At 34.3% G+C, this 23811-nt stretch overlaps 1 protein-coding gene across 3 annotated transcripts in view; it reads left to right on the plus strand.

The window, feature by feature from the left end:
* Window positions 1-23811, plus strand: part of CEP57 (centrosomal protein 57) — a 71932-nt gene that overhangs the window by 23546 nt on the left and 24575 nt on the right. For all 3 annotated transcript variants that reach the window (XR_007952099.1, XM_051986834.1, XM_051986835.1), the window contains exons 3-6: window positions 15461-15640; window positions 16185-16306; window positions 19943-20059; window positions 20524-20601. Coding sequence is in view for 2 of the 3 variants with exons in the window: in XM_051986834.1 (XP_051842794.1) it covers window positions 15461-15640; window positions 16185-16306; window positions 19943-20059; window positions 20524-20601 (497 nt within the window). In the remaining variant the exon portion in view is untranslated. The remainder of the gene's footprint in view (window positions 1-15460; window positions 15641-16184; window positions 16307-19942; window positions 20060-20523; window positions 20602-23811) is intronic.

Here is a 23811-nt window from a genome sequence, read left to right on the forward strand (position 1 = left end):
TTTCAATTGAGCCTCCAAGAGGAGGTGGCCAAGCACAGGTACAGCACAGGGACAGGATCCAGGGTGGTGAGGAATCCCTATTGGGGAAATCTAACCAGGAGGCTCTTAAACAAAATACAGCAGTGTTGGCTGCTCTCTTTTGGTTACAAGCCATGGGATCAGCAGATTAACTGTGAGGCATGCAATGCAAATAATGAGCTCTGGACTCCAGAATAACATGGCACTTGGCCACACTTACCCAGCACCTGAGAGAAGTCAGCAGTACTAGTCCAGGACAGTGTAAAGCCACCCTATAGAAGAAGCTTGGGACAATCTCACTTTTGTCTTAAGATCAGACCTCAGCTTTTTAAAAAAATTAGCAAAAAAGCAAAAAGAACTTTGACCACAGATAGCTTTTATGGAGAAAGAGAATAGACCTCAAATCCTGAGGATCCTAAAGGCACATTGTCTCCAGATAAAGCACCAAAGGGTGATATGAATTAGTCTCTCATCTCACATCTCTCTTGGAAGAATTCAAAAAGATCTTAAAAGAGAGAAGAAAAAAAGGAGGAGGAGAAGGAAATAAGAACTTTGCAAGAGAGTTTGGAAAAGGAAACAAATTATCTGAAGAAAGCTCCTTTAAAAAATAGATTTAGTGAAATGGGAAAAAAAAAATAACTCCTTACAAAATAGATTTGACAAAATGGAAAAAGCATGTAACTCCTTAATAGATTTGAAAAAAGATTAGAAATTTTGAAATTTGATTTGGAAAAGATAAATCTTGAAAAAGAAACTAATTTGTTGAAAAACAGAATTTGGGAAATGAAAAAAGAATCTGACAAACAAAACACCTCATTTAAAAGTTCATTTGGCCAAATGCAAAAAGATTTTTTAACAAAGCTAACTGAAGAAAATAATTTACTAAAAATTAGAATTGAACAAATGGCAGTGAATGACTCAATGAGACTTCAAGAACCAGTCAAATGAAATCAAAAAAATAGAAGAAAATATAAAATACCTCCTAGGAAAAACCACTGACTTGAAAAATAGATCTAGGAGAGACAATGTAAGGATTATTGAACTTCCTAAAAACCATGATGAAAAAAAAAGAGACTATCTTTCAGGAAATCATCAAGGAAAACTACCCTAATGTTCTAGAATCAGAGAGTAAAATAGCATTAAAAGCATTCACCAGTCACCTCCGAAAAGGGACCCCAAAATGAAAACTCCAAGGAACATTGTAGCTAAATTTTAGAATTATTAGATTAAGTAGAAAATATTACAAGCAGCCAGAAGGAAATGATTCATATATTGAAAAGTCACAATCAAGATTACCCAGGACTTAGCAGCTTCTACTTCAAAGGATCTTTTTAACACTGGAGATCTGTATCTCTGTTATGAGTATATTTAGAGGGCACAGATATAATTTGATTGTATTGTGATATAAAAAAGAAACTAGAGGAGGCAGAGGGATTCTACTGAAAGAAGAGCGAAATGGTGTTAAAATAGGGTAAATTACATCTCATGAAGAGGCAAAAAAGACCTATTTACAATTGAGGGAAATAAGGGAGGGGGAATGAGCATTGTGTAAATCTTACTCTCATCAGACCTGGCTCAAAGAGAGAATATCAGACACATTTAGCTTCACAGAGAAGCTTGTCTCACCCTTTAGGGAAGTAGGAGGGAAAAGAAAAAGGAAAGTACTGTTTTGAGACAGATGGTAGTCAGAAGCAAAATACTGGGGAGGGGGAAAAGCAAAGAGAAAAGTATAACTTGGGGAAAATAAGATGGTGGGAAATACAATTAGATCATTGTAAATAGCAACAGCAAGATTATACGATGATCAATTTTGATGGACGTGGCTATTTTCAACAATAAATGATTCAGGCCAGTTCCTATAGTCTTATGATGAAGAGAGCCATCTACACCCAAAGAGTGGACTGTGCGAACTGAGTGTGGATCATAACATAGTATTTTCAACAGTTTAATCTTATTGAATACCATGTTGTTATATTTTTCCTTTCCTGTTTTACCTTTTTATGCTTCTTTTCCATCTTGTAATTGAAAATCATATTTTCTCTTCAGCTGTAGTCTTTTAATTAGGAAAGTTTGAAGGTCCCCTATTTCATTGAATGTCCCATCATTTCCCCCTGAAAGAGAATGCTCAGTTTTGCTGGGTTGTTGATTCTTGTTTGTAATCCAAGCTCTTTTGCCTTCTGAAATATCATATTCTAAGCCCTCTAGTTCTTTAGTGTAGAAGCTGCTAAATCCTGTGTAATCCTGTGACTCTATGATATTTTAATTGTTTCTTTCTGACTGCTTGTAGTATTTAATCCTTCACCTATAGTTCTGAATTTTGGCTACAATGTTCCATGAAGTTTTCATTTTGGGTTTTCTTTCAGTGAGTTCTTTGACCATCTGGTTCTAGGTTATCAGGGCATTTATTATTGATGATTTCTTGAAAGATACTATGTTCTTTTTTGATCATGGTTTTTTGGTAGTTCAGTGTGGGGTTCAAAATGTTGGAGTTCTTGTTCTTCTCAAAACACAGCCGGTTTAGCTTAGAGCCCTCCAAATGTCTCCAAAATCAAAGGTTCTGTCCTTCAGCCTCTGCCTCTGCTTTCTTCAGCCTCCAGCCAGCTCCACTCTTCATGTCATTCCGGTGAAATCTGTCAAAGTGCTCTCTGTCTGCACCAGAGTGCTCCTCTCAAGTCCAGCTGTACTCTCTTCTGCGACCAGCCAGCCAAGTGGAAAATATATTCTCTCTTGCCTTGCCTCGGAGAGAGGGCTTCTGGCGTAATTCCGCTGAAATCTGACTGAGAGCCTCTGTCTGTTTCTTTTATACAAGAGGGGAGGAATTGTGGGATACGAGAGAGGGATTATGGGTTTTCTCCCAAAGTGCTCTCTGGCCCTAAGAGCTTCAAGGGAGGTGTGAATTCATAAAGTTACAAAGTTTACTTTGTGAAACTTCCATACTTGTGAACTCCAATGAGTAAAGGTGTGAACACAAGCCTTGTATTAATTAGTTCTACTTAGTACCTTGTTTCAGGTTCTGCCCAAAACATCTTCTTGTAAGATTAGATCAACTCTAATTAGTTAGCAGTTTGTAAGGATTCCAACAGTTCAGTCATTCTTAAATTATCTGTCCTGAATCTTTTTTCTAGGTCAGTTGTTTTTCTTCTGTTTTTTGTTTTGTTTTGTTTTTTATTCTTTTGACATTGTTTTCTGACTCTTCATGTTTCATGGAGTCATTAGTTTCCACTTACCCAATTCCAATTTTAAGAAATTATCTTTTTTCAGTTAGCTTTTGTAATTCCTTTTCCATTTGGCCAATTCTGCTTTTAAAGGAACTGTTTTCTTCAATAGGTTATCTCTGTCTCTCTCCCTTCCCCCATCCCCCCCCCCCCCCCCACCCATTTTCCACCCCAAATTTGGCCAGTTTTATTTTTTAGTTATTTGGGTTTTTTTCAGTCAACTTTTGTGTGCTTCTTTTCCCAAGCTGCTGACTCTTTTTTCATCATGTTCTTGCATTACTCTCATTTCTTTTCCCCATTTTTCTTCTATTAATTACTTTATTTTTCAAAATTCTTTTTGAGTTCTTCTAAGAGAACTTTTTTGGCTTGAGCCCAATTCATATTCCCTGTTGAGATTTTCCATGTAAACATTTTGACATGTACTGTATAAAAAAGGATGTGTTTTGCTCTTCCCTGTTGCCATAGTAGTTTTTATGATCAGGGCTCATTTTTAAAAGCTGAACTGTGGGGGTGGAGTCAAAATGGCAGGAGACAGGTCTTTGTCTGGGTTCTTCCTGGCTTCCCTCAGAATCAACACCAGATCAAGCCTCTGAACGGGTTTTGGAGTGACAGAATCCACACATATTTGGAGGGTAACAAATTTCCAGCAGAAAATATTTTGGAAGAACTTCAGGAAAGTTTTTTCTCAATTGAGCAGAGGAAGATGAAGCCCAGCGCAGGCACACTGTAGGCAGCCTATAGTGGAGAGGCCTTTGCACACAATGGTAATCTAGTGTGAGGCTTTTAGCCAAAATACAGCAATCTTGGCTACTCTGTCCTGGTTCAAAAGCCAGTGGATCAGCAAACTTAACCAGGAGACATCCTACACAACCATAGAAGGCAAATAGCCCCTGAACCCCAGCACAACAAGCGGGACTTAGCCACATACACCCAGTGATGGAAGGAAGCTGGCAGCACTAGCTCTAGGGCAGTGTGAAGACCCTGTCACCCTTTGCCCTAAGACTAGACCCTCAACCTTGAAAAAGGAGCAAAAAAACCAAAAAAGGCTCTGATCATAGATAGCTATTATAGAGACAGGAAAGGCCAGACCTCAAACCCTTACAAAACAAAAATTTGAAAAACAAAATGTCTCCAGATGAATCCTCAAAGGGTGATATGAGTTGGCCTCTAATTCAAAAGGTTCTCTTGGAAGAATTCAAAAAGGATCTTAAAAGAGGAGAAGAAAAATAGGGAAAGGAAATGAGAGCTTTGGAAATGGAAACACAGAAATTTTTTTTTTAATTACTTTAAAAATTTGGTGAAATGGAAAAAAGAAAACAATTCCTTGAAAAACAGAATTGGCAAAATGGAAAAGGAGAACAACTCCTTAAAAATAGAATTGGTGAAATGGAAAAAATAGGGGGGGAAATCCAATAAACAAAACAGTAAAATAAAACACAAAAATAGAGACAATCTAAGAAATATTGGACTATCTGAAAACCATGATGAGAAAAAGAGCCTACTCAAACATCATCTTTCAAGGAAAATTTCCCTAATGCCTTAGCACCAGAGGGTAAAATAGCCATTGAAATACTCTACTAATCACCATTTGAAAGTGATCCCAAAATGAAAATTCCATGGAATATTATAGCTAAATTCCAGAATTATCAGATCAAGGAGAAAATACTGCAAGAAGCTAGAAAGAAAAAATTGAAATACCAAGGAGTCATACTCAGGATTCCCTAGGACCTAAAGGATCTAAGGGCATGAAATGTGATATTCCAGAGGGCAAAGGAGCTTAGACTACAACCAGAAAATCAAATATCCAGCAAAACTAAGCCATATTTTTAGAGGAAAAGATGGACATTCAATGAAATAGAGGATTTTCAATTATTTTTGATGAAAAGAGTAGAGTTGAACAGAAAATTTGATCTTCAAATACAGAATTCAAAAGAAGCATAAAGAGATATAAAAGGAAAAAAATAAACTATGTTTCTTAAAGGTTAAAATGTTTACATTCCACTTTGGGAATGTGATATATTTAACTCTTGAGAACTGTATCTTTGATAGCATATGCTTAGAGAGTGTAGGTATAATTTGACTTTATTGGGATGATATTATAAGGAGTGGAAAGGGGATTGTACTGGGAGAAGAAAAAGGAGTTAAAATGGGGTAAATTCCATCATCTAGAACAGGCAGGAAAAAAAGCTATTACAATTAAGGGAAAAAGCAGAGGGGGACTGAATATTATGTGAAGCTTCATTCATCTCAAGGTATTTGGCTTAAAGAGAGAATATCAGACATATTTAATTTGATATATAGAGAAACTTGTCTCAACCTATAGAGAAACAGGAGGAAAAAGGGGAAAGGAAAAGGGGAAGCTAAAGAATGGAAAACAAGTAGAAGGGGAAAGATTAAATAAGAAGGAGGGCTGCTTGAGGGAGGTGGTAGACAGAAGCAAAACACTGGTGCACAGGGGAAGGGGGAAAGAAAAGAGAAAAGCATAACTTGTGGAAAGTAAAATAGTGGGAAATACATAGTTAGTAATTTTAATTGTGAATGAATAGGATGAACTCTCTCATAAAATGGAACTGGATAGCAGACTGGATTAAAAGCCAGATTCTACAATATGTTGTTTACAAGAAACACATTTAAAGCAGAGTGATATAGGTAGAGTAAAGGTAAAAAGACTGGTAATCCTGATTTCAGATCAAGCAAAAGCAAAAATCTAATTAAAAGAGATAAAGAAGGAAACTACATGTTGCTAAAGAGTACCATAGATAATGAAGTAATAATCAGTGATATAACATCCAAATTCCTAGAGGAGAAGTTGAGAGCTGCAAGGAAGAATTAGACAGCAAAACTGTACTAGTGGGGGATCTCAGCCTTGCTCTGTCAGAACTAGATAAATTGAATCACAAAATAAATAAGAAAAAATTTAGGAGGCAAATAGAATTTTAGAAAAATGAGGTATGATAGACCTTTGGAGAAAATTAAATGGAGACATAAAGGAAAATGCTTTTAGTATGGAACCTACAAAAAAATTGGTGCCATGCATTAGGGCACAAAAACCTCAAAATCAAATGTAGAAAGGCAGAAATAATGCATTTTTTTCAGATCATGATGCAATAAATTACATATAGTAAAAGGGCAGAAGAAAGTAGACCAAAATTAATTGGAAAAGAAATAATATAATTCTGAAGAGTGAGTGAAACAATAAATCATAGACACAATCAATAATTTCATCCAAGAGAATGGAAATAATGAGAAAATATACCAAAATTTATGGGATGCAGGCAAAGCCATTCTTAGAGAAAGTTTTATATCTCTAGATGTTTACTTGCATAAAATAGAGAAAGAGAAGATCAATGAATTGGACATGCAACTAAAACTAGAAAAAGAACAGATTAAAACCCCCAATTAAATACCAGATTTGAAATTCTGAAAATAAAAGGAGAGATGAATAAAATTGAAAATAAGAAAAAATCAAATGAAGGTAGCCTAGCAGTACCTGATCTAAAACTCTATTATAAAGCAGCAGTCACCAAAACTATTTGGTATTGGTTAAGAAATAGATTAGTTGATCAGTGGAATAGGCGAGGTTCACAAGACAAAATAGTCAATAACTATAACAATCTAATGTTTGACAAACCCAAAGATCCCGACTTTTGGGATAAGAATTCATTATTTGACAAAAACTGCTGGGAAAACTGGAAATTAGTATGGCAGAAATTAGGCATGGACCCACACTTAACACCATATATCAAGATAAGATAAAAATGGGTCCATGGTTTAGGCATAAAGAACGAGATCATAAATAATTTAGAGGAACATAGGATAGTTTACCTCTCAGACTTGTGGAGGAGGAAGGAATTTATGACCAAAGAAGAACTAGAGATCATTATTGATCACAAAGTAGAATGAATCTGACTTGCCTCCAAGAGTGGGCTTGTGGACTTCTTCCCAGAGTGTTCCTCTCTCAATCTAATTCAGCTGAATTCCCTTGACTGGGCTTATATATGATCTCTTCTGAGAGAATGGGATTATGGGTTTTCTCCCAAAGTGCTCTCTGGCCCTAAGAGCTTCAAGGGAGGTATGAATTCACAGAGTTACAAAGTTTACTTTGTGAATCTTCCATACTTGTGAACTCCAATGAGTACTTAAATACTTGCTTATATGAGCTCTCTAAAAGTGTGAACACAAGCATTGTTATCAATTAGTTCTACTTAGTACCTTGTTTCAGGTTCTGGCCCAAAACATCTCCTTGTAAAATCAGATCTATGATACTGAACCATGCTAAATTAGATAATTATTGTCTCTATCAACTGTAATTATTTAACAGTTTATAAAGATTCCATTTCTTCCCATGGTTCTCTGAATACATTTTTCATAGATTTCATGGTTTTCTAGTTCTTTTCTGTCACATGTAAAAAAGTCACTTACCTTTGCTATTCTGCTACTCTGATTGAAATCTTGAATCTCTATTTGCCTAGTGGTGGGATCTCTGGGTCTAAGAAATTGGACATTTTAGTCACTTTAAAAAATATAATTTCAGAATTTTTCCATAAACTTAATCCTAAATGTGTGCTTATTTTTTGACTTCCTTCCTCCCTCCTTTCCTTTTTCCCTCCCTCCCTCCCAATTGGGATTAAGTAACTTGTCCAGGGTCACACAGATAGGAAATGTTAAGTGTCTGAGACCAGATTTGGACTCTGGTCCTCCTGAATTCAGGGTAGGTGCTCTATCCAATTCACCACCTAGCTGCCTCAAAATGTAGCCATTTTCAAGACAAACCATTTTGATTTAAAGTTTTAGCTTTTGGTCCCACATTTTATTTATTTATTTATTTTTAAGAAGAAAATTGGCAGCTGTGGTCTTGCTTCAGAAAGCTTATTCTGTTGATGACTTCTGGTTATTATTCTTATTGGATAATAATGAATAATATTGGATATTATTATTCTGATTATTATTGTTACTGAGTTTTAAAACAAATGCTAACTTCTTTATTTTATAATATCTTTTGAAACATTAATTTCTTAAATATGTTTATGCTTAGTAACTATTACTGATGTCAGAGGGAAAAGAAAATTAAATTGTTCTTTAAATTCTTACAAATATTTAATGATCTACAAATGCTTTTAATCATCAGTAAACATATCTTACAGTTAATTTCCTTTGTTGCTTAGTTTTAAAGTCAGTACATCATTATCTTGCATTAGTGATTGCTGTTCATTTCGTTTTAAAAGAAGATATTTTCATAGAGTGTTAACTTGATGTTAAAGGATGATAGGAATGGTTACTATTAAACTTATGTTTTCTGCCTTATAAGATGACTTTTTTCCTTCCTTCTTGTTGCATTCATTGAGACCCTGGTTCTCCCCTGATATTATTGTATCCCTGGTAGATTTTTTAGTACTGGCTATACTGTGTTTTCCTCACATCTCTCTTTAAAATCATCACTAGTCCCTGCTTCTGGTGCAAAATTTGGTATTCTCTATCCCTGTTGCCACTTCTAAACTTTTTACCTCTATCACTCAGCAACCTCTACTTTCTTGAGTTTCACATCATTTATATTTATTACCAAGTCCAGATTCTTAAGGATCTGTCAAGCATCAGGATATTTTCCTTCCTTGTTTAGTGAGTTCAGTGTCTGATTCACAGATTTTCTCTTCCCTCAAACTTCTAGATCCAAATACCAAGTGACTGCAACATATGTAATAATGCTCTCTCAATTAATACTGACCTAGTACTGAATAACGTCCTATTATAAAAAGATAAAATGATGAACAACTTAGATAAAGAAGGCAAAAAAAAGTGATCCTTATAGGAATGATCTTAGAAAGAATAATAAAGACTTTAGAAAAATACCTCAGACAACAAACGAGTCTTTAAAATCCGTGATAAGAAGAGCAAGAAATTATTCTGCCGCTTACGACCAGGTAATATGGTAGAATCAGATAATTCTAAAGAGGTTGACTTTCAGTTATGACAAAATAGAACAAACACAGCTAAGAGTAGTGAAGCTCAGGAATGACCAGAACGTGTCTAGTTGAAATTAAAGAAAAATGTCTGATTAAAATTATTCTCCCAGTTTATGGAGTATTCGTATCAAATTTTACATTACAATAATAATTCAGTATCTTTTTCCTCAACCCTCTTCTCCCTCCTTTTAATTTCCCAATTACTATTAAGGATATTAAGGATACCATCTTCCCAGTTTTATCAGGCTTAGTGAGGAGTTTGCCTCACTTCTCCATATCCAATCAGTTACCTAGTTCTGTTGATTGCACAGTTATATCTTTGGTATATACTCCCTTCTCTTATCCACTGCGTGCAGACCCTCTTCCCCTCATGTATGGACTCCTATGAGGAGGAGAAAGTGAGGCTGATGGCTTTGCATGCTCACATTCAATTAAATCCAATTTACTTGTATGTCATGGCATCACTTCCCTGATGTCATGGTCCTCTTCAAGAATAAAGGACAAATAATAACAATCTTGTATATACTTAGTTGTTTATATATGTTATTTCCCCCATTAGACTGTAGATTCCTTGAAGGGGAGGGAATGTTATTTGCTTTTCTCTGTGCATCAAGTGCTTAGCATAGGTCTTTGTGTGTGTGTGTGTGTGTGTGTGTGTGTGTGTGTGTGTGTGTGTGTGTGTGTTTAATCAGTTGTTATTGACTTGACAAAGAACAAGATCTAGGAAGGCTGGTGATTGGTAAATATCTCCCATTTTTTTGTTGTTTTTGTTGTTAGAGCATTGTGACTTTAGGATCTCCTAGTCAGCTTGACCTCTTGATAACCTTGGCAAAATTCTAGAACTGATTATTAAATGATAGGACTATGAGCTCTTGCAGAAAAGAATGAATCATAGAAATTTAGAGATGGAAAGACTTTATTGACAATAGAATCTTTAATTAGAAATCTTTTTCCATTTTGCCAATAGACATTGGACAATGAGATGATTTAGGCCAGTTCTAAAGATCTTGTGATGAAGAGAGCTATCTGCACCCAGAGGGAAGACTGAGGGGATTGAGTATGGATCACAACATAGCATTTTCACTCTTTTTGTTGTTGTTTGCTTGCATTTTATTTTCTTTCTCTTTTTTTTTTTCCTTTTGATTTAATTTTTCTTGTGGAGCAAGATAATTGTATAAATATATATGCATGTATTGGTATGTTTAACATAGTATTGGATTATTTGCTATCTGGGGAAGGAGGGGAAAAAATTGGAACACAAGGTTTTGCAAAGTTTAATGTTGAAAAGTTATCCATGCATATGTTTTAAAGATAAAAAGCTTTAATAATAATAAAAAAAGAATGTTTATTATGCTGCAAACTACCAGAGCTATTTACTCTTGCTCTCAAATGTCTATATATGGATAATAGAGCGATCTATTAGTTTTAATGTTGTGAGGTAAATTTGACCTCATAGAGACTTGAGATGTGACTCATGACTGATATATAACAATAAAGGTTCAAAACAGCCACAAATCATACAGGAAGGGGTAGTGAAGTAGTGCTGCATTTCAAGAAGATATTCACCTGTGTGAAAATCCATGAACCTGAGCAGGAAAATATGATGGACATTTGACTTAAAGATTAGAGGATGGAGAAATAAGTAATGTAGTGTAAGTATGCTCTTAGAGCCAGTTGAAGGAAATTAATGACAGGTTCTTGATACATATGACAAAACTGACAGGGCAGATGTAATAATAATTATGACTAAAGTAGCTAATATATTTTAGATCCTTGAGAAATAGAGAAATTATCAGGGAAATTACTATAATGGAACTGAATACAATCAGGGAAAATAAGTGGGAAGAAGCTTGCAAAAGAAGTTATTAATGTTATCAGCTTGGAATTTGTGATAGTAGTAAACATAGGCTGATTTATACTCCATAACTTAGGAATACAAATTTCAAAGAATTCAGAAATAAGGTAGGTAAATAATCCTTGATCTTTTAAAAGGAAGCATCTAGAGCATTAATCTCTATGTATGTTATTCCCTCTTTGAGCTAATTTCAATGAGAGTAAGTTTCTCCTCCTTCCCCATCTTCCTTTTCCATGTAAAAGTTTTCATGCTTCTTTTATGCCAAATAATTTACCCCATTACCTCTTCCTTTCCCCTTTTTCCAGTGCATTTCTCTCTCATCCCTTAACTTTATTTGTTTTTATATTATCCTGTCATTGTCAACTTATACCCTTGCCCTATATGTCCTAACACCCTAATAATGATTAAAGTTTTTAGGAATTTTGTGTATCATCCCTCATATAAAAATGTAAACAGTTTAACTTTATTGAATCCTTTATGATGTCTCCTAGCTGTTTACTTTTTTATGCTTCTCCTGAGTCTTGTATTTGAAAGGCACATTTTCCATTCATCTCTGGTCTTTTCATCAGGCATATTTCAAACTCTTCTATTTTGTTGGATATCTATTTTTTCCCCTGAAGAAATACTTGATTTTGCTGGATAGGCAATTCTAAGTTTTAATCCTTGCTCCTTTGCCCTCCAGAATATCATATTCTGAGCCCACTAGTCCTTTAATGTAGAAGTTGCTAAATCTTGTGTTATCCTGACAATGACTCCGTAATATTTGATGTTTGTTTCTGGTTGCATTCTCCTTGACCAGTGAGCTCTGGAATTTGGCTGTAATTTTCCTTGTAGTTTTCATTTGGGGGATCTCTTTAAAAAAGTGATCGATGAATTATTTCAGTTTTCATTTTATCCTCTGGTTCTAAGCTATTAAGGCACTTTTCCTGGATATCTTAAAAGGTAATGTCTAGGCTCTTTTTTGATCACAGCTTTTTGGTAGTCCAATAATCATTCAGTTATTTTTTCTTTGAATATGCTATGCATTTTCCAGGTTTTTTTTTAGTGACATATTTCATGTTTTCCCCTTTTTTTCATTCTTTTGACTTTATTTTATTGTTTTGTGATATCTTGTGAAGTCATTAACTTCTAATTCTAATTTTTTAGGAATTATTTTGTTTATTGAGTTTGTGTACCTCTTTTGATTTGGCCAATTCTGCTGTTAAAGAAGTTTTGTGTTTTTTTTTTTTTTTTTTTAGTGAATTTTTGTATATTTTTTTCATTTGGCCATTTCTGCTTTTTAAGGATTTTTCCTGTTTGGTGATGTTTATGCCTCTTTTGCTATTTTTTTTAGCCTATTTTATTTTTTAAGGTATCATTTCTTCAGTATTTTTTCCTTCCTCCTTTCCAAGTTGTTGATTCTTTTTTTTCCCCGGAGGCAATTAGGATTAAGTGGCTTGCCCAGGGTCACATAGCCAGGAAGTATTGTTTCTGAGGTCAAACTTGAACTCAGGTCCTTCTGACTTCAGGGCTGGTATTCTATCCACTGCACCATGGTAGCTGACTCTTGACAATTTTTTTCCCATGATTTTCTTGCATCGCTGTCATTTCTTGTCCCATTTTTTCCCCTCATTTGCTTTTTAAAATTCTTCCTTAGTTCATCTAAGAATACATTTTTGGGTCTAAGACTAATCCACATTTTTCTTTGAGATTTTGGATGCCATAGTTTGATTTTGTTGTCGTCTTCTGTGTTTATTTTGATTTTCCATTTCACCATAATACTTTATATGGCCAGTTTGTTGTTGATTTATTTTTCCAGGCTATTTCTTAACTTGTAACTTTATGTCATATCTCTGCTCCTGTATCCAGAGGATACACTGTCCTCAAGTGCAGCTATTTTCATAAATAGTCTGGGGTTCAATAAACTTTTAGTTTTTACAAGTTGGTATGATCTAAGTAGAGTTATGTTTACTGTTCAGGTCTGCGAACCAACTACAAGGATTCTCTTGCTCAGGAACTATTACCAGGGTCCTTATTCTTCTCTTGCCACAAGTTCTGGTGTATTCATGCTCCTCTTCATCTTGAAACTATGGCCCAGATACTTGTATGGATAGTGTGCAATAGAATCCTGTCTCCCCCAGTGCTAGCCAAGGGAACTGTTGTAATCTTCTGACCAGTTGTCCAAACCTTGTACTATCTGTGGCAAGAGTCTAGTAGCATTGTTGATTCAGAGATGCCCTCAAATCCTCTTACTGATTAGCTAAAATGTTGTCTTCTGTTGGCTTCCTGAGATGTTGCTTGAATTTGGGTTGTAATCTCATCCCAGTCAGGCAGACCCATTTCTGCTGACTTTCTAAGTTGTCTTAGCCGAGAAAAAATAGTTTTATCCTGTTCTTGTGGGGATTCTGCTGTTGCATAATTCATTTTGAGGTATTATTTAAAGTTATTTAGAGGGGAATTTGGGAATTCAGTCCCTGTTTTTGACTCCCTTGCTCTCTGCCCCTCAGATACTGAAATTCTTTGAACATGCTATGCTTTTTGTCAAAATAAGATGACCAAATTAATTGATCATTTGACTGGCCCTTTTCTTTTGTACCTACAGTCAGGCAACTGTATTCTGCTTTTGTAATTTATAAGACTTGACCATTGATTGCTACAACAGCACGATCTGCTAGCTTCCTTGTTTGCATATTAGAAAATATCTGATTTATGTAAAACTACTAAATTCTTCAGTAGGATTTATTGAAAAAACAAATTTGTAGTCTAATTAAAGAAAATTCATTCCCTTATATCTCCACTTCTCAAAATAATAAGGTATGAAAACATCTTTTAATAATGGCTTTTCCATACTCTGTAAAAAAAGATGGATATCATTATTAAGAAGATATGAACAACACTAAGGAAACACTTTCTTACATTTAACCAAGTGTTGAATGCCCACTTTAGACAGAAAAGAATCATGGATTTAAAGCTAAAAAAAATAAAATTTAAAGGCTATGTAATGTAATTCATGTTACAAGCAAGGATCCTCAGAATATTCGAGAGATTGTGAATTTCTTATTGCCACACAATTAGTCAAGAATTGAGCCTAGGTTCTCTTTGATTCCAGATCCAATGCTTCCCATGCTAAGATGACAAGACTTTTCTACTCCCAAAATAGATCTTTAATTCATTCATTCAGGAGTTAGTGCCCATAAGATACCATGCCAAATACAAAGTTGAATAAAAGTGGAACAGGTAAGATATATGCAGACGTTGTACACAGTGAGTTATGAGGTATATTGCATGAACTAAGCTCTGGAGAGAATCATCATGAATCATCCATCTAGAGCAGAGAACATATCAGAAGTTATGTTGTCCATTCCCTTTTATTCTGCAGTTAAGGAATTTAATCCCCAAAAGATCCAATGACTAGTCCACAGTTATATAGACAATTATCAGTTTACATAACTTTATATTACATGGGCACACATAGAGATGGCTTGACTTGACTACTGATTATTCCAAAAAAAGAGACCTTTACCCCATTCTTATATCCATGTGCATATCTGGTCCCCGTGTCTGTCTTACGGCCATTTGCTCTCATATACTTAATATTTGATCCCACTGCTAGTATGTTGCTCATCCACTCTATGTCTATGCCTATCTCCTTCATATGTATCCTCCCCTCTACATGTTCTTCCTCTCAGTTCCAGCTAGGCAGATCCCCTCATGACTGGCCTTAGCTCCCATTCCTTTTCATTTCTCTCTCTATGGCCCCTATATCTCTTTGAATTATGTGTCAGCTCCTTCCTCTTTTTCTCTTTCCCTTCCCCACATCAGTGGGCAAATTCTTTACATAAAAATCATTTTACATAGAAGTCTGAAATGGTCTATTTAGGATAAGTGAGAATTGTCTGTATTTAACCTATTAAGCAACAGAGCTAAGATATGACATCAGGTTCCATAAATCCATGTTAGGTAGAAAAGTATTGTTCTCTTTGTCTACTCTGTGCTAAGTTGCCTCACCAATCATTTCTGATTTGAGATGAATAGGGAAGACATCATCAAAGAGGTGGCGATAGGTGCAAATGGGATCTTCAAAAGGAAGCATGTGACAGATAGATACTCTCTGAGAATGTTATATAATCTGAAAAAAAATTTCAATTCCTTTGAAATTTTATGTAAAAATGTTAGTTACAAGTTCAACTAGCATCTAGCTCCTTAATTTTTTTTTTTTTTTTTTTTTTTTTTTTAGTACTGCTTAATGCTCATCGTGTGAGTAATAGCACTATTGGTAGATACTAGATGTATAGAAATTGAAAATAATGCTGAAAAATCACTGTACCCAAAGATTATTCTATTGAATACACATCAGCCATACTTGTAAGAGTTCATTGCTTTCAAATATATGTATCAGTGTCTTCTAATGGCAAAATGTTTTGATTTAACAGCCATATTCTCAGCACTGAAGAATCTTCAAGAGAAGATTCGACGTTTAGAACTTGAACGGATTCAAGCAGAAGAAAGTGTGAAAACTTTGTCTAGAGAAACAAGTGAATACAAGAAAGTGCTGGATGAACAAATACAAGAAAGGGAGAACTCAAGGAATGAAGAGTCAAGACATAATCAAGGTTTGATTGAACTAAGATTTTAATGAACATCACAGGTCATAATTTGAAACCTTATTTCAAGGGTTTGTTGTAAAGTCCTTGACAAAGTTCCACAGAACCTTAGTAGTTACTAGTAATCTGGTTTTATCTAAGTATTCTGGAATTATAATGAATCAGGTATATTTTGTTTGTAACATTGTAAAACTGTTGCCACCTTATTAGAACCCATTTTTTTCAACTATAGTTCATGACTTTATGGGACTTTATAACTGAATATGGGAATTTGTGCAATTATGATTTATTATCTGTAAGTGTTGATTCTTATACTTGTTTACATAATTAAATGCCTGGGATCATGTAAAAATGTAATGAATAAAAAGGAGTTATAAGTAGAAAAAGTTTAATAAATTCTGGATTTTAGAGTACTGATGACCTGAGGTCATTTGGAAGTAGCTTTCTAGTAGCATTTGGGGACCTTCTTAGTATTTAAGGTGATAGGAGCACCAGTTTCATTACTAATATTTAAATTGTTTATAATAATCAGATTTTCTTTTGTTTCCTTTAGAACTTACATCCCAGTTGTTAGCTGCAGAAAGTAAATGTAATCTTTTAGAAAAACAATTGGAATACATGAGAGACATGATAAAACATGCAAAAAATGAGAGGACAACCGTCTTGGAAAAACAGGTAGAACCATATGCTGTTCCAAAAATGTACAACTGTTAACTTGTAATTAACACTAATCTTTTTTCCTTAATGAGAATTATTATTGTGAAATAAATGCTTTTTTTTTTTTTAACAGTAGCAGTAAAATGGAAGAGAACTTGAAAAGTTTTCATTTTAGTTTTCATATATATTCACATACTGAGCAAATCACTGCTATGGACAGTCATATCATATTTTCAGATGTTATGAAAACTATCTCAGCTCTTAGCACAAATACTAAATTCTTCTTAAAATTTACAAGTAAATAATGAGTAGCAACACACATAGGATATAAGAGCATTTTAAGAGCATTGCTATTCTCAGTGCAAGCTGGAAATGCAAGCGAACATTACCAGTTTGGAAGAAAGAAAGAATCTGTATGTGCTAGCAAAAAAAAGTAGAAATAAAAATTAGAATGTAAGTTTTACGACTTGAATTAATAAAAAACAGGTGGAGAAGACTACATAAGGATCTCATAAGGATCAAGGGAGAATTGAGTGTGGCATTTTACAGGAATAGTGAAGAAACTATTTTGGTTACAGTATTGTGTTTAGTTTGGGGATTGTGGGGAATACAGATTAGACTAGATTTATGGAGACCCTTGAATGCTTAACTGAGAAATTTTATTTTTATCTAATACACTATGATAATCAGACTAAAGAGATTGGTTTTTATTCAGTGCACTAACAGAAGACATTTAAGCACTTCCAATGCTCAAATATTGAGGGATATATAAAGAAATGGTTCTTGCTATTAAAATTAAAATCTGGCAATAGGGACCTAAAACATCCATAAATAATTTATATTAAGTATGTAAATGAATGTTTTAAGTAATAAGTATTTTTAATAAAATATGACAAAAACTAAGAATTTTGATGAAGGGGGGCAGACTGGGAATAATAACTTCATGGAGGGAAGAGGCAGATGATCTTGATAAAATTTGAATAGTTAATTCATGATATGGGAGATGACAGAAAATATATTTTTTAAGTGAATAGAATGTTATGAGGGACATTTCAAATTAAGGGGCAGTTATTTCTTCTCAGAACAATACTGTTTTCTGGATGCCACAGATTGTTAGGCCTTGAAATTTACTTTTTTTTTCCCCTAATCTCTTAGTTAGAATGTCTCACAATCATTTCTCCATCCTCCCAATTTGAAGACACTGTTATTTCTTCCCTGCTGTTTATAAAACAAGTTCAAGTGTCTCCTCTCCTACCAGACCCTCAAGCACAGATGTATATTTTGTACTTAACAGACCAACAGACCCTATTGTATTCCTATCTCCTCCCATTAAAAACCAAACTCCTAAGCTGTCTGTATTTTTTGCTTCATCTCTCACTTGTTTCTCAGTCCTCTGCAAGTTCTTCTGACTTGATCACTCAACTCAAATTCCCCAATAATTTCTTAATGACCACTTTTGGTGGCCTTTATTCAATTCCTATTCTTCTTGCTCTCTTTGTAGAATATCATAATGTTGACCACCTAGATCAATGGTGAGGCTCAAATAGAAATGGCAACCACCAAGTTGTATATGAGGATACTTGTAGGCTTCATATTGACTTAATTTGAAAATGAAATATTATCTTTTGTTTTTTCATTTATTTTGTTAAATATTCCTCAATTATATCTGATTCAGCCTGCTCTCAGAAGGGGCCTCCAATGAACATACAGACCATGTGTTTGGTTATTTCTGATAAATATATATATATATATATATAAATCAATCTTTCTTTCTGGATACTCTCCAACTAAGTATTGTCTTCTCTTTGGATTTTCTGTATACTGTTCCTCTGTTGATTCATCCACCTCCTGATTTTAGGTATATCCCAAGGTATTGTGAGCTTCCTTTTCTATACTCTTTCAATTAGTAGTTGCTTCAGCTTCCACAGATTTAGTTATCATTTCTGTACAGATAAGATTTTGGTCATTTTAAATTGGATGGAATTTTTACTTCAACATATCAAATGAAAATAGTATATTTCCCTTGAAACAAACCTATATATGTTTGGGAGAGTTTAGGTGTAGGAGAACTTAGCCACTTTTCCTTTTTTTTTTTTTTACAGTTCTCTAATCTCGCATTTGAGAGGTTGCTTTGGAACTTTCTGGAATAGATTCACAAACATTTTTACAAAACTTAGTTTTGGCAGATATAAACTTACTTCATCATGCGTCTCTTTTTTTTTTTTTCTTTTGGGTTCAGAACCACATAGATACAGTTTTGATATAGTTTTGTAGTTCCTTTCTCCTTATACAGGTAGCTCTCTCACAATCCCACTAACTATGATCAGTCGTCACCACCCTGGAACTATGTAATGGACTACAGAGCTGACAGGTGACACCTTTTTCTGATCACAGCGTTTAGTGAAGGACACCTGAGAAATGAAGTTGAAAAGACAAGGAGTAGGGCTAATGGATTTAAGACTAGTTTTAGAAGGTTGGATTTAATTCACTTTAAGTAATGTAGGTTGCCACTGAAAGGAACTTGAAGAATGGAGTAATTTAGTTTTTTGAAACCTAATATATTATCAAGATCATTGAGAAAGCTGTGTTCTAAAAGCTCTGGAGAGGAATAGTATAAAACTCAAAATGTCTTTAAACTGGACAATAAGAGTCTCTGCAGGCCTCAGCTTGACAAAATGTAATGTTTTTGTATTTTATTGTATTTTTGTTTATTTTGTTAACTATTTCACAGTTATATTTTAATCTGGTTCAGGCAACACTTAAGGAAGTATTGTGAATTTTGACACCTGCTATAGAAAGTCATAAAAGTATTTCAATGTAAAAGATGGGACAACATTTTAATATATTTTATAAGGTTTCCAATTAGAATTAATGTAAAATGTTAAGGGAAAAGTTATCTAAGCCTGTCCCCTCTTATTAGGCATAGGAAATTCAGGCCTAAAGAGGCAAAATTCCTTATATAAGCTAATAGGATGAGTAAATAGAGCTATAACTGGCGTTTCCAGTTCTTTCCATTATGCCACATTGACTGCCAAATCATATTTAAAATAATGCCTATTTATATAAGATGAATTACACATTACACATTCAAGAATCTTTTTGAATATGATTCTTAAAAACCCCATCTTAAGACTATTTTTCACCTTCTATCTCTTTGCTTACTGCCTTACAATCAACAGAAAAGAGAATTATTCTCTCTCCTCATTTGCCACCTTAAGTCTTTCTTAATTCACCCATGTCATTAGTATTTACTTGGCTTTGTAACCATGTTAACTTTCAGTAGAATGTGAAATTCTTGAGGCCACTGATTATCATCACTCATGTATTTGTACTTCTAACACCTAGCATGGTGCCTCTCTCATAATAGGAATTCAGTAAATACTTATTGAAGTGATCTAATTTCTTGAAGTTCCCCCTAAACACTTGGGATGAAAAAGAGATTATTTTTTTCATATATAGTTATATGAAGAGTGATAAATAATTAGAACAAAAATGTTCTTAAATTATTGACTTATGTAGAGAGAAACTATTGAAAGCATATGTTCTATATCATTTTTTGTTAAATAATTCACTTAAGATATATCTAGCACTGTTCATTCCGGCTTACTCATTCGGACATAGAAATGACCTTGTCATCTGGACATTCTTTTCCAGGATTTGATAGAGAGAGACCAGCAACAGGGTCAAATGCATGTTGAGAACCAACTTGAAAAGCTGGATATTCTTGAGCAGGAATATAACAAACTTACTGCCATGCAGGCTCTTGCAGAGGTGAGCAAATGACTTTATATTATTCATTAGGATAAAATGTTCTTGTTTACAGAAGGGTATTGCTAAATACAGGTCTCTAACCAATGGGATATAAAGGATCTTAACAGAAGGAAATTCTGTTGCCCTCGTTTACGATTTGCTTTCTAAAAATATTGGGAGAACCATTTTTTAACTCTATACTTTAAAAATGTATTTAACAAAGTTTTCCTTGGGGTTTTTGGTTATTGTTCTTTATCAGTAATACTAAGATCCCAGTTTTATTGAAAGAAAAATTATTTTTCTTGATCACAAGTTACACTCATAACCTAATCCAGCCTTATACAGTTGCCTGCCATCGATCATAAAGAATTTAGAGGGATTAAAGCAGAGAACCATCCATCACCACTAGAAAAATAAATTGGTGGGTAGTGTGAAGGAGATCCAATTTCTTGCTCCATTATTAATCCTTTTGTACTTATTACTAGAAAAAAATGCAAGAACTGGAATCAAAACTCCGTGAAGAAGAACAGGAAAGAAAACGTATGCAGGAAAAAGCAGCCCAGGTATCTAAACTTTTAAAAAATACATTCTATTCTTGTTTTAAAATCCTAAGAGAGTATGTATGTGTGTGTATGTGTATGCATGCACGCGTGCGTGTGTATATATATATATATATATGTATGTGTGTGTATGTGTGTGTGTGTGTGTGTATACACACACACACACACATACATATAATTAAACAATAAAAGGTTTACCTTTTAAATGTTAATACCTACAGCTTGTCTAAAAGATGTTTGTCTCTTGTAGTAAGGATATTGCAAGTAATTGCTAGAACTTTTATAATACTGTGAACAGCCTAATGTGGATTATAGTGTCAAAGTTAAATGTATAGAAGCAGAGTACAGAATTCAGATCTTTAGCCTAATTAGGCCATAAAGAATGATTAATTGTTTTTTTAATTTATAATTTCAGTAGTTCGATGAAGTAAAGATGTATGCATACTTCAATAACCATATGGAAACACTGCTTTAGTTTGTATTTGTAAATAGTTTTTATTGAAATATAACCTTGTTTGGAGTTTGTCCCTTTAAATAAATGTACCAATTGGTAACAAGGTAACCATCATTTTAGGCTTTTTTTTTTTTTTTTTTTAAGGAAATCTTTCCATTCAGTTTTTCAAGCTTTTCCAACATACTTGATGATGATTGCTGAAAAATTTTAAGCTCTTTTTCAGTAGCAATTTTTAAGAACATTTCCAAGTTTTTCAAGAATTTTCAAAAGCCATTCTTGGGTCACCTTCCAGCCTTTCTTGGAATTACTGTCCTCAGCTGTCTGACCTATTAGAATATTTTCTTCCTCTTTCATAAGACTTTAAATATTTTACTAGAAGTAATTTTCTGACAAGTTTTTTAAGAACATGGCTATAGCCTACTTCTGGGCAAAGGAAAGCTGGCCATAAGATATCACATAAGAAACTGACCCTAAAAGAAGTCTTGTCTCATCCATCTCGGCCAACTTTTTGATGTCTCTTAGGTTTCACCTGGATCTCTAAGGAGTAAGCAGTCTAATTAGGAAGTGAAACTTGTAGCTTACTTTTTTTTCTTTCTTTTTTCCTCACCCTATTTAAAAAATTTTGATTCTGAATTTAAACACCAAAAAAAGTATTTCTATGTACATGGCCTAGTAGAACACAAGAGGATTGTACATAAAAGCATCAAATGTTTTTAAGTGTGTAATAAATTCAACATATTACTTTGAAAGCAGTCTTGACTTGTGCATACATCCTTCTGTTATGTGGTGTTTTTAAAAAAATGTTACAGATACATACTTTTGTCTTTTTTGGAAGGGCATTACCATTGTTGATCACTGTCCCACTTTCTCCTCCCCACATAAATATATCTCATCTATCCCTGCTTTCTCATTACAAAAGAAAAAACACCTTTCTGACAGTAAGAAAAGCAAGTCTAACTAGGGAGGGAAATAAGCATTTATTAAGCACTTATGATGTACCAAGAACTATGTTAAGATTTATAAATGTTATTTCATTCAGTCCTCACATCAGCCCAGTGAGTTGCTCTTATCACCATCATTATATAACTGATGAAATTGAAGCATACAGAAATTAAATTACTTGCCCAGGATCGCATAGTAAGAGTCTGTGACCAGATTTGAATTCAGGTTTTCCTTACTCCCAGCCCAGTGCTCTAACCAAGGCATCACTTTCCTAGAATAGGAGCCTATATGAAAATGTATGTGTCATTCTGCACCTTGGGATGACCTTTCTTTGTCAGGAGATATGGGTGGCATGCTTTATCATCTGGATTCATGTTTGATCATTGCTCTGATGAAAGATTTTAAATCTTTAAAAAAAAATTTTTAACATGTTATTAATAATATAAATTGATCTCTTGGTGTCCTTGCATCAGCTTATACAAGTTTTCCCAATTTTCTCTAAAAACATCTTTCATCATTTTGAACAGGGCAACAATGTTCCATTATATCGATACACCATATTTGTTTAATTCTTCTTCTGTTGTTGAGCACCGTCTTAGTTTCTGGTTCTTTTCCTTGCCTTTTAATTTCTCCTTTAGGAACTATCTTTGCAATCTGGAGATAAGAAAAGGCCTCCTGTGTAAAGAGTTTTGAAACCAGGAGGCGCAGAGGTAATGAGAAAGGGAATTCCAGGTATAAGAAATAAATCAGTGAAAAGGCATACAGACATAGAAGATATTGAATGTCATGTGCAAGGAATAGCAAGAAGATCAGAATCATTGAATTGTCAAGAAGTCGCAAGAAATAAAAAATAGACAGTAATGTGAAGATTTTTAAATGCATAGAATTTTATTTTATTCCAGAGGAGATAGGAATAAACAATTGACATGATCAGATTTTCCCTCTAAGGAAATCAGAAATCAGTTTGGCAGTTCTGTGGCAGAAGAATTGGACTGGAAAGACTTGGCAAGTAGGCCACTTAGAAGGTTATTTCAGTAGTTCAAGCATCAGGTGATAAGTCTGCATGAGGGTTGGTGGCAATGTCAGTAGAAAGAAGTGTGGGAAACTTGGCAACAGATCGGCTATGTGTGGAGTAAGTAAATGAGGTCAAAGATAATATTGAGATTGAAAATAGTGGACTAGAAAGATAAAATTAATTGGGAAATTTGGGAAGATAGGGAAGTATTAGGGGCAGATACTAATGAATGCTTGGACGTGTTGAGTTTGAGATACCCTTGGGGGGATATCCAATTCAAGATATGTAAAAGGTAGTTGGTATGATGTGAGATGGAAGATCTACCAAAGGAGACTGAGAAAGGGTGGTCAGACAAGTAAAAGAAGAATTAGAGGAGAGGATGTCATCAAGAAAGAAATTATTGAGAAAATGATGACTTACACTGTCACAGGATCCAGAAAGGTTAAGAATGACAAGAATTGAAAAAAAGATGATATTTGTCAGTTACGAGATCAGCAAACAGTTGTGAAGAGATTATAATTCTTTAACTGAACTCCATCCACCTTTCTGGGTTAGCCCCATCCAGTATTCTTGTTTTCCAAAGCACTGAACCTTTACCCTTGTAAACAGATGCCTTTGGACAAAACCCCTCTGGACATCTTTCCTATTGATCTGGTTGCTCTAATGTTCCTGACATCACTGGGACTTTTTCAGGGAAACTCTAGTATATCTCTCTAAAAGTAACAAGACTTTTTGATCCATTTCTGATCCTTTAGAAGACCTGCAATCTGATTTGCCTATTCTAGCTTTTCTCACTGGTCCT

Source organism: Antechinus flavipes, chromosome 3 (assembly GCF_016432865.1).
Source record: "Antechinus flavipes isolate AdamAnt ecotype Samford, QLD, Australia chromosome 3, AdamAnt_v2, whole genome shotgun sequence".
Classification (NCBI taxonomy): domain Eukaryota; kingdom Metazoa; phylum Chordata; class Mammalia; order Dasyuromorphia; family Dasyuridae; genus Antechinus; species Antechinus flavipes.